Genomic DNA, 15,200 nt, shown 5'->3' on the forward strand with positions numbered 1-15,200 from the left:
CTAAAATAAATAATGGATTTATTGTGAAGGTGTAGAATTTCTTAGCCTATAAGCCATTTTAAAAAGTCTATGTGTGGAAGCCAGGAGATGCTAAATGTGTTTATGTTAATTAACGGTCAATTACCGTGAGACCGACAGTTATTTGCTTGACAATCACCGGCTGACAACATTTTATGACCGCCGCAGCCCTAGATCATGATACACATTTTTGTTATGGCATTGCTTCCTTTGTTAGCACGAAGAACACAATTGATTGTATGGTACAGTAGCTTCACAAAGTCGTAGGTTACATTTATATGTGTGTGTGTGTGTGTGTGTGTGTGTGTAACTGAATACTGTATCTACAGTGCCTAAGCTCGGGAAGCTTCCATCCATGCAGCCCCCGGTGAAGGCAACGTTCAGTTATTTTTAGCCGGCCAGGGCATATTTTTTTCTGAATGAAAAGCTTGTTCCGCCTCTGCTGCATTCTCTAAGCCCAGGAACGTAGAACGATTACCATAATAAATTGTGCTACAAACATGATTCTACTATACTACAGTAGCGATGTGGATTTGGCTGGCTTTCCTGCTCTCTGTGTGTGTGTGTGTGTGTGTGTGTGTGTGTGTGTGTGTGTGTGTGTGTGTGTGTGTGTGTGTGTGTGTGTGTGTGTGTGTGTGTCGTGCTTAAATAAGCAACTGCAGCAAACCCCCTCAGTTCATTTGATGTCCCAGCCCACCTGCCACACACACACACACACACATACACAGCTCCACTGTCACCCAGAGTAACAGCCCAATCAGAATCTGTCTCAGTCCCAGTCCTGCCTATTCTAGTCGATTACATACATCACTTTCCTGTGTTCTGACATCTCAGCGCCACATGAAATGTTACCCCACTTGTCCCTCTCTCTGCTTCACTAACTGACTTGTGGTGAGCTCACTCAAAGCGACGTAGAGAAATGGCCTCTTTAATTGTGATGAAGGAGGTGTTCTTTGTTGCTAATTGTCTGCTAATTCTAGCTCAGTCTCAAAAATGAGTGACGTCCTAATATATAGTTGTCTGACATGAGTACCAAAGAGTCATTCTATATCCCAACCGAGTTGTAATGTAAATGTGTGTAAGATCAGGGTAATGAATGAGCTACTGTGCTCTAGGCTATGTTTTCCACAATCTCTTGACAGGACTGTAGATGGGTAGAATGACTTAGGAACTCCCAAGTGCAGTATTTTAGTTATCTACCTTTCTCTTTCCTCAGCATTTACAAAGATGATCACGGTGAATGGTCAAGAGTACCTCCTGCAGTTGGTGGACACAGCCGGACAGGTGAGTCCTTCTTACCAGTAGAGAGATCACTCGCATATCAGAATGTTGTGGTCAGACTGCCAGTGGGCCACTACATTATGTGAGCTCTAATGTATTTGGCAGAAAAGCTATTTTTAATACCAGGTGTAGATTAGATTTCCAAATTTTTTTCCCTAGGTTGAAGATTACAAGGTTAAGACAACGAGGTTGCTAGTTAGCAACGGCGCTAGTAGTTATCAACGGCGCTGGTCCCATGAATTTGTTTATTTTCGAACGCTTCCACATGGAATTATTACACTGTCTTGTTTTTTTTTACCTCGATTTTTACTCTCATAGAACATCTACTTTATCTTTGTGATGTTCCACTCTCGGCAGGATGAATACTCCATTTTCCCACAGACCTACTCCATAGACATCAACGGCTACATTTTGGTGTATTCTGTCACTTCGAATAAAAGGTGGGTAGCTCCGCTCGCCCTCTCCTTCCTTCACACTGCTGCTAAAGCATTGTTACTGCAAAATTAACCCATGTGGATTCATCCCTGAGAGATCTAGCCGCTCAAGGTTTCTCTGAATCTATGTAGTATTTCTCTCTCTAGTAAAAGGCATGAATTTCATTGACGCTACTATTGATCTGTGCATTATATGTCTGTCTGTCTATGCTATTCTATAGAACAGGGCTCCTGTATGTTGTAGTACAGAACAGGTATTCATGTGGAGCTAAAATAAATGTAGTGTGTGTGTTTGCGCATGCAGGCGTGTGTGTGCTAACTTGCCTCCATATCAGCTGGAGATTTAAATAAAATGACTGCATCTATCTCTCTCTCCTCTCTCTTAACCACACCATTTATTCTCTCTTCCTCGCACCGGCATTTCTCTCCATCCAACTCTCTCGCCTCACTCCATCCATCACTCAATTACTCCCTTGTTCCTTTTCTCTCCCTCTCTCACTCTTCCCTCTCGCTATATTAATATGAGAATGAAAAAGTGGAAAAGTTCTCCTGGGCGCAGCAGTAGAAATTTGGTCAGATTTAAAGGGGAATAACGGCAAATTTTGAAAATGTGTCTATGTTCCTAACCCCTGGACTGTCTTGTCAAAGTGTGCACCTTTCTCACTTAGGGAGGGCGAGGTAGAGCGAGAGCTACTTCACAGGGTTATACAGCCCCCCCCCACTCACTGTAGTTTTAAATAGAACTTTGTGGAATAACTCAAATCTACAAATAATCTCAACGTTCTGTCACAGCAAAAATACTACATTTGGGAAGTCCAATCGATTGTGAGATGTGGCATACACATTATATGTGGTCAATTTGGGTCGCGGATTCACAATATGACAGTTTCTGCGATCTCAACCAAGCAAGGAGGAAAGGAGCCAACCTAATCCCGCCTCCCACTTTTACATTGCAACCCCATTGGACATAATTTCACCTGCCAATCAACATTGTCCATCTTCCCTCTCTGACTGTAGGCTACATCCCTCATTGCATGGTGTGATCAGATCATTACGGGAAAATATACAGTATCTACTAAAATGAGAGGGAAAGACTAGTGAGTGTGCAACATAATGTGAAATTCATAGGATGACACATATGGGTTATAAGGCAAATTTATGCAAATGTAGAATTAGATTGTAACTTTCCTACAATAGCCAGCTGACAGCAAACATATCCTTGTGAAATTATTTCTGTTGCAGACATAATAGACACTGATGCGTGCGTCTATTGAAATGTGATATATGCTCACTGTCAAAGTATTATTAACCTACATTTACATGTTCAAATCCGTAGAAGAATGACAATCATTTACTAAATTATACAGGGGACTTCATTTTCAAGCCAGGGCCAAATTGCCTTCCTCGAGCATGCAAGAGAATGTTATAATGTAGGCAGATTTGATCAAATGGAAAAGTATTCTTATAGCCTATGTTTGCATCAAATACCTTACTCCTTGAAAAAGTAATGTATTGATTATATATAGCATACGTGATGAATTATGATCACTGCAATCAACAGCTGCAGTGTTGCTCATTGGATTACCCCATACCATGGAACAGACTATGTGAAAGTTTATAAAGACAAAAGGCGGACACATGGAATTATTTAAATTGGATGGATGGTTGACATGATAAAGGTAGGCGGATATTTTCTTATCTGAAATGTGGGTGAAACTTTGCTTCAGTTTACAGTACATTCAGAAAGTATTCAGACCCCTTTACCTTTTCCACATTTTGTTACGTTACAGACATATTCTAAAATTGATTACATTGGGGGGTTTTTTCCTCATCAATTTACACACAATACCCCATAATGACAAAGCAAATCAGGTTTCTAGACATTTTTGCAAATGTATTAAAAATACAAATGGGAATATCACATTTACATAAGTATTCACACCCTTTACTCAGTACTTTGTTGAAGCACCTTTGACAGCGATTACAGCCTTGAGTCTTCTTGGGTATGACGCTACAAGCTTGGCACACCTGTATTTGGGGAGTTTCTTCCATTCTTCTCTGCAGATCCTCTCAAGCTCTGTCAGGTTGGGTGGGAAACGTCGCTGCACAGCTATTTTCAGGTCTCTCCAGAGATGTTTGATCAAGTCCGGGATTTGGCTGGGCCACTCAAGGACATTCAGAGACTTGTCCCGAAGCCACTCCTGCGTTGCCTTGGCTGTGTGCTTAGGGTCGTTCTCCTGTTGGAAAATATATATAAATATATTTTAGAATAAGGCTGTAAGGCAACAGAATGTGGAAAAAGGGAAGGGGTCTGAATACTTTCCGAATGCACTGTACATTTCTCCAGCTTCGTGCACGGGACTTGAACCAGGATGAACTCCCAACTTGCAAAAGCCTTATAGCCTATTGCACAATATATTCCAAAACTCTTTGCTTGGCAGAGATTTCAGAAAAGGTACAGTTGTGAACCCGCGACCCACATTTATCACATAAAATGTATATGCTATATCTCACAATCGATTGGACTTCCCGACTCTTGTATTTTAGCTGTGACAGAATGTTTATATTTTTTGTAGATTTGCGTTATTCCACAAAGTTCTATCTCGCGGTGCAGTGAGTGTGGGGGGGGGCTGTATAACCCTGTGACGCAGCTCTCGCGCTAGCTTGACCTCGCTATCCCTGAACGAATCAGAGTTGTTTAGGAACATAGACACTTTCGAAATGTCCCGTTATTCCCCTTTAAATATAGAAGTGCATCAAAGCTGCACTTTCTCTCCTGTAATGCCTCCACACTTCAGACATCTTAAATGACAACAGGATTCATACTGTGTCAAACTCTTTGTTCTGTGTAAGACCATCATACTGTAGTCTAGGCTAGAGAGTGTGTTTAATCCTAAATCCCCCTGGGTCCTATGGTAGTTGCCATGGGAGCGGGCCTCGGGAGACTTTCCCTGGAGAAAGCTGTTCCTAACCACATCCCATTACGTCTCTTTACTTTCCACTGGCCAGTTAATGCTGTCAAGTTGACTTAATGTCTCCTTTGATTTATTCATTTCTACTGACCAGCCCGGGGCTCAACATTCGTTATTTAAATTGCGTCTCAAACCATGCATCAGGCCTGTCTGTATTATATACAGTAGGCCTCTACATTACAACCTATGGCACAGATGAAACGACCTTTCTCAACTGGATGTCGGCAAGGCAACTAACAAGCAATGGAAAATGCACATTAAGTACAGCAGCGTTGATGGTTCTTCTCGGGAAAGATTTGATATGCTTAGTAGCCCATCTCATACAGATTCAAGCAATGGGTCAACCGCAACCGCCTTTGTTAGGCCACGTTCGTGAATGTACTCATCACACACGGAGCGGCCGGGATAGGAGAATGCAGCCATTTGACATGGGTTATTGACAAATTTAGCATGGTCCGACGTAGACAATGTCAAGCTTTTCTCCCATAAAGGATGCATTTAAGTACAAGTGAGAGTCTTCAAGTCTTCTAAGTATTTACCTTTGGAAGATTTTTTTTGAGAATTGATTGTTGTGTTGATACTCATCTTGTCTACAGTACACTAGCACTTTGTTGAATGTTTTCACTTTCTTGTTACTTTGGCTGTTTAATAGAGATTTGAATGACCTTTTTTTTCTGCTGCAGTTTTGAAGTAATAAAAGTTATCCACGAAAAATTATTGGATATGGTTGGTAAAGTACAGTAAGTACCTTATTCTCCTGTCTGTAAACATTTCAATCTGAATATCTAGTGTTTCACTTCCTGATTTCATTTGACTAACAGGACTTCCTTTTGTCTTCTGCAGAGTACCCATCATGTTGGTCGGAAACAAGAAGGATCTACACATGGAACGGTACTGTATGCCACACACACCGATGGTCTTTTCAGAGGAACCAGATAGTTTATTCCATTTTCAGCTTTAAATTAGATTTAACTGGGATTTAATGTTCTTACGGTCTGTCGTTATGTTTGTACGAGTCCGTGGAGACCTGTTCAAAGACATTTAGTTCACAGACAGGACCAAATAGAGAGAAAGTATATTGCTCCAACAGAGGGTGGGGGGCTGGAATAAACCTTTAGGACTTGATCTGCTGGAGTTTTATAGGCCTTGTCATAAAATCCCCACATCTTGCCATCTTTGGCGTGGAGTGAAAAATGTATATGCCATTTCCCTGGTAGTCCTGTCTCTTTTAGACTCCTGGCCTGTTTAGACCTTGACGCTAGGCTGGGAAACTGGTCCAGTCTGCTCTCAGCTGTCTTTGGCTCTGGCTCTGTTTTAAAGAATGCAGGGTCAGGTCGGTCTGCTGCGTGTTTGGGTCAGAGTGACGTTAGTTATACCTATTTCAGACACAATTTACGGTATGTTATCTGTAAAAAAAAAAAATAATAATAAATTAATCGGGAAATGTTTTTATGACCCCATTTTTACCGGCATACTGTATGCCTTGCATCCAGTTGTGCAGCCAGCAGTGGTGACGGGTGGGAGTAGGGGTGTGCAGATTTGGTTGGGTGTCTTTTTATTTATTTTTATCCTTTGAATATACGCCATGCAAATTAAATCAATAGGGGGGGGGGTTCTACTAAGCTATATGGAATTGTTTTAAGATGGTCATACCAAGGATCATTTAACTATTTGATTTGGAATTTTAGGACCCTTTAGGTATCTAAAATAAAAGGTAACACTTTACTTGACACCTAGCGTCATAATACGGTCATAACCATGTCATAACAGCAGATGTAACTTGTCAGAACCTGTTATAATATGATCACAACACTGTCATGACACTTATATTTTACCCTGTTGTGACATATATTGTGTTATTGTATAGTTGGTTATGACACCTACATAAGAGTGTAAAAATCCACAAAACCTACCACAGTAGTTATTTTATGGCTGGTTATGACACCTACATAAGGGTGTCAAAACCTACCACAGTAGTTATTTTATGGCTGGTTATGACACCTACATAAGGGTGTCAAAACCTACCACAGTAGTTATTTTATGGCTGGTTATGACACCTACATAAGGGTGTCAAAACCTACCACAGTAGTTATTTTATAGCTGGTTATGACACCTACATAAGGGTGTCAAAACCTACCACAGTAGTTATTTTATGGCTGGTTATGACACCTACATAAGGGTGTCAAAACCTACCACAGTAGTTATTTTATGGCTGGTTATGACACCTACATAAGGGTGTCAAAACCTACCACAGTAGTTATTTTATGGCTGGTTATGACACCTACATAAGGGTGTCAAAACCTACCACACAAGGCAGAACATTCCATTACATCATAGCCTACGTCTCAACAGTATGTTTATGTTATATATTTTTTTTTTAAATGTTATTGACCATATTAAATTATAATTGTAAATGATCGATGTCATTGATGTCAGACATGCACCTACATACCTCAATGCACCTACATACCTCAATGCTCTGTTGCTGATGACTGGGGTGAATGCAGGAGCAGATTTCAGGAGCAGGACAAGACACCCTCTTTGTGACTGATGACTGACATAAGGGCATGTATGTGACAGGCCTATCTGGCTTATATGATTATGATGGTCATAATGCTTCTTGACAGTGACATAAAGTGTATTTTCCTTGTCCAAATAAAGTGACACAGGATGGTCATAATGCTTCATGAGTTATTTAAAATATGATGAAAAAAACATGACTGTAAATAATTCATTACAACAACGGATTTAAGAAACAAACTTTCAAATGAAAGGAAACTTCTTGGCAGGGAAAAAAGGAATTTGAATAAATGTGGGTTTTGACACTGTTATGTAGGTGTCATAACCAGCCATAAAATAACGCAATATATATATTTTTTTTATTTTTTATTATTTCACCTTTATTTAACCAGGTAGGCCAGTTGAGAACAAGTTCTCATTTACAATTGCGACCTGGCCAAGATAAAGCAAAGCAGTGCGACACAAACAACAACAGAGTTACACATGGAATAAACAAACATATAATAACAATAGAAAAAGTCTATATACAGTGTGTGCAAATGAGGTAGGATAAGGGAGGAAAGGCAATAAATAGGCCATAGTGGCGAAATAATTACAATATAGCAATTAAACACTGGAGTGAAAGATGTGCAGAAGATGAATGTGCAAGTAGAGATACTGGCGTGCAAAGGAGCAAAAATAAATAACAGTATGGGGATGAGGTAGTTGGATGGGCTATTTACAGATGGGCTATGTGCAGTGATCTGTGAGCTGCTCTGACAGCTGGTGCTTAAAGTTAGTGAGGGAGATATGAGTCTCCAGCTTCAGTGATTCTTGCAATTCGTTCCTGTCAATATATGTAGTGAATAATATGGGTCATGACAGTGTTATGACCATATTATGGCAGGCTATGACAAGTTATATAAGCTGTTATGCCATTATGACATGGTAATGACCGTGTCATTATGTGTTATTACACTGGGCGTCAAGTAAAGTGTTACCCCCCAAAAAATTAAAACAAATATTTGATGAAACATTGAATTTGGCCTTACTGCTATTAGCCCATAGAAACGCATTGAATAATAGATTTATACATGGAAAAACAGATGGTTAAAAGAAATCAAAAGGAAGTTTGTTTGAGAGATATAACCTGAGAGATATAAAAAAGATCAGGATTTTTTTATTTATTTTTATCCATATAAACAAAATCATGTTGGGCACTAAACTACATCCATATGTACGTCCACTATCTTCAGACCAGTCTTGTGAGGCTTGTGGGTGTCCTAGAGCAACAGCCGACATGTACTGTACGTGTTCGTTAGAGTCTCATCTTTCCATAGATTGGTCATAGTTTCTTGTGAGAAGACCGGTTGTCAGGACGTCTCATAGTCTGGCGAACACCGCTGTAGCTCAGCCACCTTCCAGCGCAGATGCAGACACAGCCCATGCAACAACAAAAAAAAAATATATATATATAATGGAATATAACAGAATAAAATATAAATATTTTTCCCAAACAATTTGAGTGTCCGAGGAATGTGTGGAACCGCTGTTATGCTTCAAAAAGTGGTATTTTTAAACAGAGACCATGTCCTTATTTTTTTGAGTTTGTTTGCTTTAGAAACCTTAGAATCTGCTCTTTCCGACCTTGTATATAAATCAAATTTCTGAACTGGATGAACCTCTGTAGGATGATTTGAGAAAGTCCGTTTTTCGGTTAAAAAAAGGAATCCCGATTGTTGTTTTTTTCAGCTTGTTAGATATCATGCACATTGTTAGCTTGCTAACTGACATGATCCACTTCCCCTGTGTGTCATTTCTTACCAGGCCTGTGCAGTGCACTCTGCTTGCTCAACACACTTCTGAAAATGGGTCACTCACTCATAGCTCTCCCTCGTTCCTCCTCCCTCCTTTTTTTTCATCCATCGTTCCTCCTGCCTCCTCTATCATTCCCAGAATAAACAGGAAATGTAGCACAGCCAGCTCATAGTGGGAAGTAGTGACAGCTACTCTAACATCCCTTCCACACACACACATACACATGCACACATCAACCCACGCATACACACACTCTGGCCCCATTATGATGATGTGCACGCTGTAAGGAGTGTTGAAGGGATTCATATGCTTCTCAGTGTGGAGTGAGTACAAACACAGACACACAGGAGCATAGTAGCCCTGGGGCCAGCTGGAATTCTATTAGCCAACTGAAGTAATCAAGGCATTACTGATCACTTCCCCTTTCTCTCTCTCTCTTTCTCTCTCTTTCTCTCTCTCTCTTTCTCTCTCTTTCTCTCGCTCTCTTTTGTCTTTCTCAATTTTTTTTCAATGTATCTCTTTCTCTGTCTCTCCTAATGACTTCTCCATAGTAAAGCGTACCTCCCAAACTATCATCCCACCCTGAAATAGACTAGAGACTAGCTATATACAATGTAATATACATTGTATTGTTTACATTGTATTGTTTACTGCTAAACAGTACAGTATATCACCCGTATTCTTCTAACTGCATTATCTTATTAGTGTGTGTGTGTGTGTGTGTGTGTGTGTGGGTAGACAGATGTGTGGCGACAGATCTCATTAAACAAGGGCTGGGAAAGGCTTGCGCCGGGGCGAAGTGAGGAACCGGCTGAACCTTAGGATGAATCAATAACTCCAGGTTATTAAATCCCAGGAGTGAGTGTTAGGGATGCAGAGTGCTGTAGTACAGTTACACCAGTCAGCAGATACACCACTAGGCTATAAAGCCTATAGATTTTGGCTCGGCTGAAAAAGACTCATGCGATGTAGTTAGAATCCGTCGGGGGGGGTATCTTAGCATCGCAATACTATCTAACCTGGTCCCAGGTCTGTTTGGGCTGCGACCATAGGGGTTGACTATACAGGACAAACCGATCTTGGATCAGGCTAGTGTAAAAAGACATGGGGGAGAGATGGTGTAGTGAATGCCTGGGACAGTATAGGGAGAGTGACCACAGATCAGTTTCTCCATTAGCGCCTTACCCTCCTATAGCTAATGCTCCCACATGTGGTTATAGGCTGTTGTGTTACAAGCAAATGGTGTTCACTGTGATATTCGATTCCTCTCAGTACAACCAGGAACTGTGGGTATAGGCTGTGCTGCTGTTACAAGCTAATTGTAGTCAATGTGATATGTTTTTTCCTCTCCTCAGTGTAATCAGTTGTGAAGAAGGCAAAGCGCTGGCTGACTCATGGAATGCAGCATTCATGGAGTCCTCCGCTAAAGAGAACCAGGTGATGATGATGATGATGATGACACCAGCCACTCCCAGATTGATATATAGTTTGGCCAACTCTGTTTTGACATCTAGTATTGCAGTGGGTGCCATCTTGGCACAGAATGTTCCAAGGCAATTACAGTCTAGTTTGAATTTAAATTGGAAGAGTAATCTAAAGGAACATTTGGTGCCAACATGGCCTGGACGCATCATTCAACAGAATTGTTGCTATTTCCCTATTGTACCACGAGGCATGTTGGATCCATTGGTCAATGCTACTGTGTTGATGATATCAAAATAGTGTTTGTATCAAATATTCCTCTCGTCATCTAGAATGTTTGGATTTCCTACTTTCTACCCTAGCAATAACAATTAATCTGTCACTTTGGTTTACACTAGATTGTAGCATTTGCAAGCACAGAGCAGACAAAACACCCATCTGCACAGCCCTGTTGTTGTGATATGACATTTCCTCCCTCTGACTTCCTTTTTCCTGTGTGAGTCAGACAGCGGTGGAGGTGTTCAAGAGGACCATCCTGGAGGCGGAGAAGATGGAGGGGGGAGCCCCCCAGGGCAGGACATCCTGCTCCCTGATGTAACCCTCCTTCCCCGGCCGCCCAGGCCCTCGAACACCGTCCCCCCCACCCCGTCCCCAACCACAGCACTGGACACTGGGAAATCCCTCTACTTGAAGTGGCTAACTGCCTGTTTTCCTCCATCGAGAAACATCTTGTCTTTTTTCTTTTCTAAATTAATTTGTTCATTTCCAGAAGGACAGACGAAGACTTCGACATTTAAGAGTAACAATCGATCCCAGCTTAGGGTACACCCGTCTTGCTCCCCCCGACTTCCCCTTTTTCTGAGAAACCAAACGTGGTGAAATATCTAGCCTTACTACTCCTCATTTAAAGCCTGTAATCTCTTTTCTACCTGATCTCCCTGCCCCTCCCTTCCCCTTGAAAAGTTTGTATATTGTATTTCTTAAAATGTTATTATTATGGCCACTACAGTTGGCCAGCATTCATTTGCTAGTCTAGTGAATGTTGATTCTGTTTTTTGATTGTAATCATTAAATCAGCATATTGTTTCACTAGAGTTTGATTTTCTAATTTCTCAAAATGTGCAGTTTTTTTGTTTTATACAAATTATCAGAATACACACGAGTGTTTTGATACATTATATAATTCATATAGTATATGATATATCTTTTCCCTTACCAGAGATAAGGGAGTCAGTATTCTACTTCCAGTTGGCTCCTCTACATCAGAACCTGTCAAAAGGCTGATGTTGCCACTCAGTCAGGGAAACAGTATGTGCCATCACACTGCTCCACACATTCACTCACGCCAGCTCTCAGAGGGGGGGTGGGGGGCGTGATAATTAACGTTACCAAGGAGAAATGGAAACCTGGTGGGTTGGAATAATATGTGTCCACGAGAGATCTACTACTCATTATATTCCACTCTATTAGCCAGTTGGAGATGGTTTCTAATTATAGGATTCACAATTCACTTCTAGCTGTTCTTTCCTCCATAGAATACATTAATTTCATTGTGGGAGACGGAGGCTTGTCCAGAAACAACCCCAAACCCCCGCAAAAAAATAAATGTATACACTACCGTTCAAAAGTTCGGGGTCACTTAGAAATGTCCTTGTTTTTGAAAGAAAAGTACATTTTTTTGTCCATTAAAATAACATCAAATTGATCAGAAATACAGTGTAAATGTTGTAAATTACTATTGTAGCTGGAAACGGCTGATTTTTTAATGGAACATCTACATTATCAGCAACCATCACTCCTGTGTTCCAATGGCACGTTGTGTTAGCTAATCCATGTTTATCATTTTAAAAGGCTTATTGATCATTAGAAAACCCTTTTGCAATTATGTTAGCACAGCTGAAAACTGTTGTCCTGATTAAAGAAGCAATAAAACTGGCCTTCTTTAGACTAGTTGTGTATCTGTAGCATCAGCATTTGTGGGTTTGATTACAGGCTCAAAATGACTAGAAACAAAGAACTTTCTTCTGAACTCATCAGTCTATTCTTGCTCTGAGAAATGAAGGCTATTCCATGTAAGAAACTGAAGATCTTGTACAACGCTGTGTACCACTCCCTTCCCAGAACAGCGCAAACTGGCTCTAACCGGAATAGAAAGAGGAGTGGGAGACCCAGGTGTACAACTGAGAAAGAGGACAAATACATTAGTGTCTAGTTTGAGAAACAGACGCCTCACAAGTCCTCAACTGGCAGCTTCATTAAATAAACTCAGCAAAAAAAAGAAACGCCCCTTTTTCAGGTCCCTGTCTTTCAAAGATAATTCATAAAAATTACAAATAACTTCACATATCTTCATTGTAATGGGTTTAAACACTGTTTCCCATGCTTGTTCAATGAACCATAAACAATTAATGAACATGCACCTGTGGAACTGTCGTTGAGACACTAACAACTTACAGACGGTAGGCAGTTATGAAAAATTAGGACACTAAAGAGGCCTTTCTACTGACTGAAAAACAGCAAAAGAAAGATGCCCAGGGTCCCTGCTCATCTGCGTGAACGTGCCTTAGACATGCTGCAAGGAGGCATGAGGACTGCAGATGTGGCCAGGGCAATAAATTGCAATGTCCGTACTGTGAGACGCCTAAGACAGCGCTACAGGGAGACAGGACGGACAGCTGATCGTCCTCGCAGAGTGTAACAACACCTGCACAGGATCGGTACATCCGAACATCACACCTGCGGGACAGATACAGGACGACAACAACAACTGCCCGAGTTACACCAGGAATGCACAAGCCCCCCATCAGTGCTCAGGCTGTCGGCAATAGGCTGAGAGAGGCTGGACTGAGGGCTTGTAGGCCTGTTGTAAGGCAGGTCCTCACCTACATCACTGGCAACAACGCCGCCTATGGGCACAAACTCACCGTCGCTGGACCAGACAGGACTAGCAAAAAGTGCTCTTCACTGACGATTACACCGAGGCCTGTACTCGGAATCGATCGGAATCGATTTGGAGGTGGAGGGTCCGTCATGGTCTGGGGCGGTGTGTCACAGCATCATCGGACTGAGCTTGTTGTCATTGCAGGCAATCTCAACCCTGTGCGTTACAGGGAAGACATCCTCCTCCCTCATGTGGTACCCTTCCTGCAGCCTCATCCTGACATGAGCCCCCAGCATGACAATGCAATCAGCCATACTGCTTGTTCTGTGCATGATTTCTTGCAAGACAGGAATGTCAGTGTTCTGCCATGGCCAGCGAAGAGCCTGGATCTTAATCCCATTGAGCATGTCTGGGACCTGTTGGATCGGAGGGTGAGGGCTAGGGCCATTCCCCCCAGAAATGTCCGGGAACTTGCAGGTGCCTTGGTGGAAGAGTGGGATAACATCTTACAGCAAGAACTGGCAAATCTGGTGCAGTCCATGAGGAGGAGATGCACTGCAGTACTTAATGCAGCTGGTGGCCACACCAGATACTGACTGTTACTTTAGATTTTGACCCCTCTTTTGTTCAGGGACACATTATTCCATTTCTGTTAGTCACATGTCTGTGGAACTTGTTCAGTTTATGTCTCAGTAGTTGAGTCTTGTTATGTTCATACAAATATTTACACAGGTTAAGTTTGCTGAAAATAAACGCAGTTGACAGTGAGAGGACGTTTCTTTTTTTGCTGAGTTTAGTACACGCAAAACACCAGTCTCAACATCAACAGTGAAGAGGTGACTCCGGGATGCTGGCCTTCTAGGCAGAGTTCCTCTGTCCAGTGTCTGTGTTCTTTTGTCCATCTTAATAGATTATTTTTATTGGCCAGTCTGAGATATGTATTTTTCTTTGCAACTCTACCTATAAGGCCAGCATCCAAGAGTCACCTCGTCACTGCTGACGTTGAGACTGGTGTTTTGCAGGTACTATTTAATGAAGCTGCCAGTTGAGGACTTGTGAGGCATTTGTTTCTCAAACTAGACACTCTAATGTACTTGTCCTCTTGCTCAGTTGTGCACCGGGGCCTCCCACTCCTCTTTCTATTCTGGTTAGAGCCAGTTTGTGCTGTTCTGTGAAGGGAGTAGTACACAGCGTTGTACGAGATCTTCAGTTTCTTGGCAATTTCTCGCATGGAATAGCCTTCTTTTTTCAGAACAACAATAGACTGACGAGTTCAGAAGAAAGTTATTTGTTTCTGGCCATTTTGAGCCTGTAATCGAACCCACAAATGCTGATGCTCCAGATACTCAACTAGTCTGAAGAAGGCCAGTTTTATTCCTTCTTTAATCAGGACAACAGTTTTCAGATGTGCCAACATAATTGCAAAGGGTTTTCTAATGATCAATTAGCCTTTTAAAATGATAAACTTGGATTAGCTAACACAACGTGCCATTGGAACACAGGAGTGATGGTTTCTGATAATGGGCCTCTGTACGTCTATGTAGATATTCCATTAAAGAATCAGCCGTTTCCAGCTACAATAGTCATTTACAACATTAACCATGTCTACACTGTATTTCTGATCAATTTGATGTTATTCAATGGACAAAATAGTTTTATTTTGTTTTAAAAACAAGGACATTTCTAAGTGACCCCAAACTTTTGAACGGTAGTGTATATATTTTTTTTATTGGTCCGCGGGCCTACAAAAGGTTGTTTCCCATTCCTGCCCTAGGTACTTGGGGAGATCAAAAAGGAATGGATCTAACATGGCCAAAAAATCCTGCCCACAGTTTTTTTTGTAATGTTATACTATATATAAAAACAAATCACAAC

The 15,200-nt window shown here is 41.4% G+C and overlaps 1 protein-coding gene across 2 annotated transcripts in view; it reads left to right on the forward strand.

The window, feature by feature from the left end:
- LOC106590380 (GTP-binding protein Rheb) overlaps nucleotides 1-11,538 on the forward strand; it is a 35,537-nt gene extending 23,999 nt beyond the window's left edge. For both annotated transcript variants that reach the window (XM_014181353.3, XM_014181352.3), the window contains 6 exons: nucleotides 1,235-1,302; nucleotides 1,657-1,739; nucleotides 5,389-5,445; nucleotides 5,549-5,596; nucleotides 10,378-10,459; nucleotides 10,950-11,538. In XM_014181353.3, the coding sequence (XP_014036828.1) occupies nucleotides 1,235-1,302; nucleotides 1,657-1,739; nucleotides 5,389-5,445; nucleotides 5,549-5,596; nucleotides 10,378-10,459; nucleotides 10,950-11,042 (431 nt within the window). In that variant the 3' untranslated portion in view covers nucleotides 11,043-11,538. The remainder of the gene's footprint in view (nucleotides 1-1,234; nucleotides 1,303-1,656; nucleotides 1,740-5,388; nucleotides 5,446-5,548; nucleotides 5,597-10,377; nucleotides 10,460-10,949) is intronic.
- Nucleotides 11,539-15,200: the final 3,662 nt, after the last annotated feature.

The sequence above is a fragment of the Salmo salar genome, chromosome 29, assembly GCF_965601325.2.
Source record: "Salmo salar chromosome 29, fSalSal1, whole genome shotgun sequence".
Taxonomy (NCBI): domain Eukaryota; kingdom Metazoa; phylum Chordata; class Actinopteri; order Salmoniformes; family Salmonidae; genus Salmo; species Salmo salar.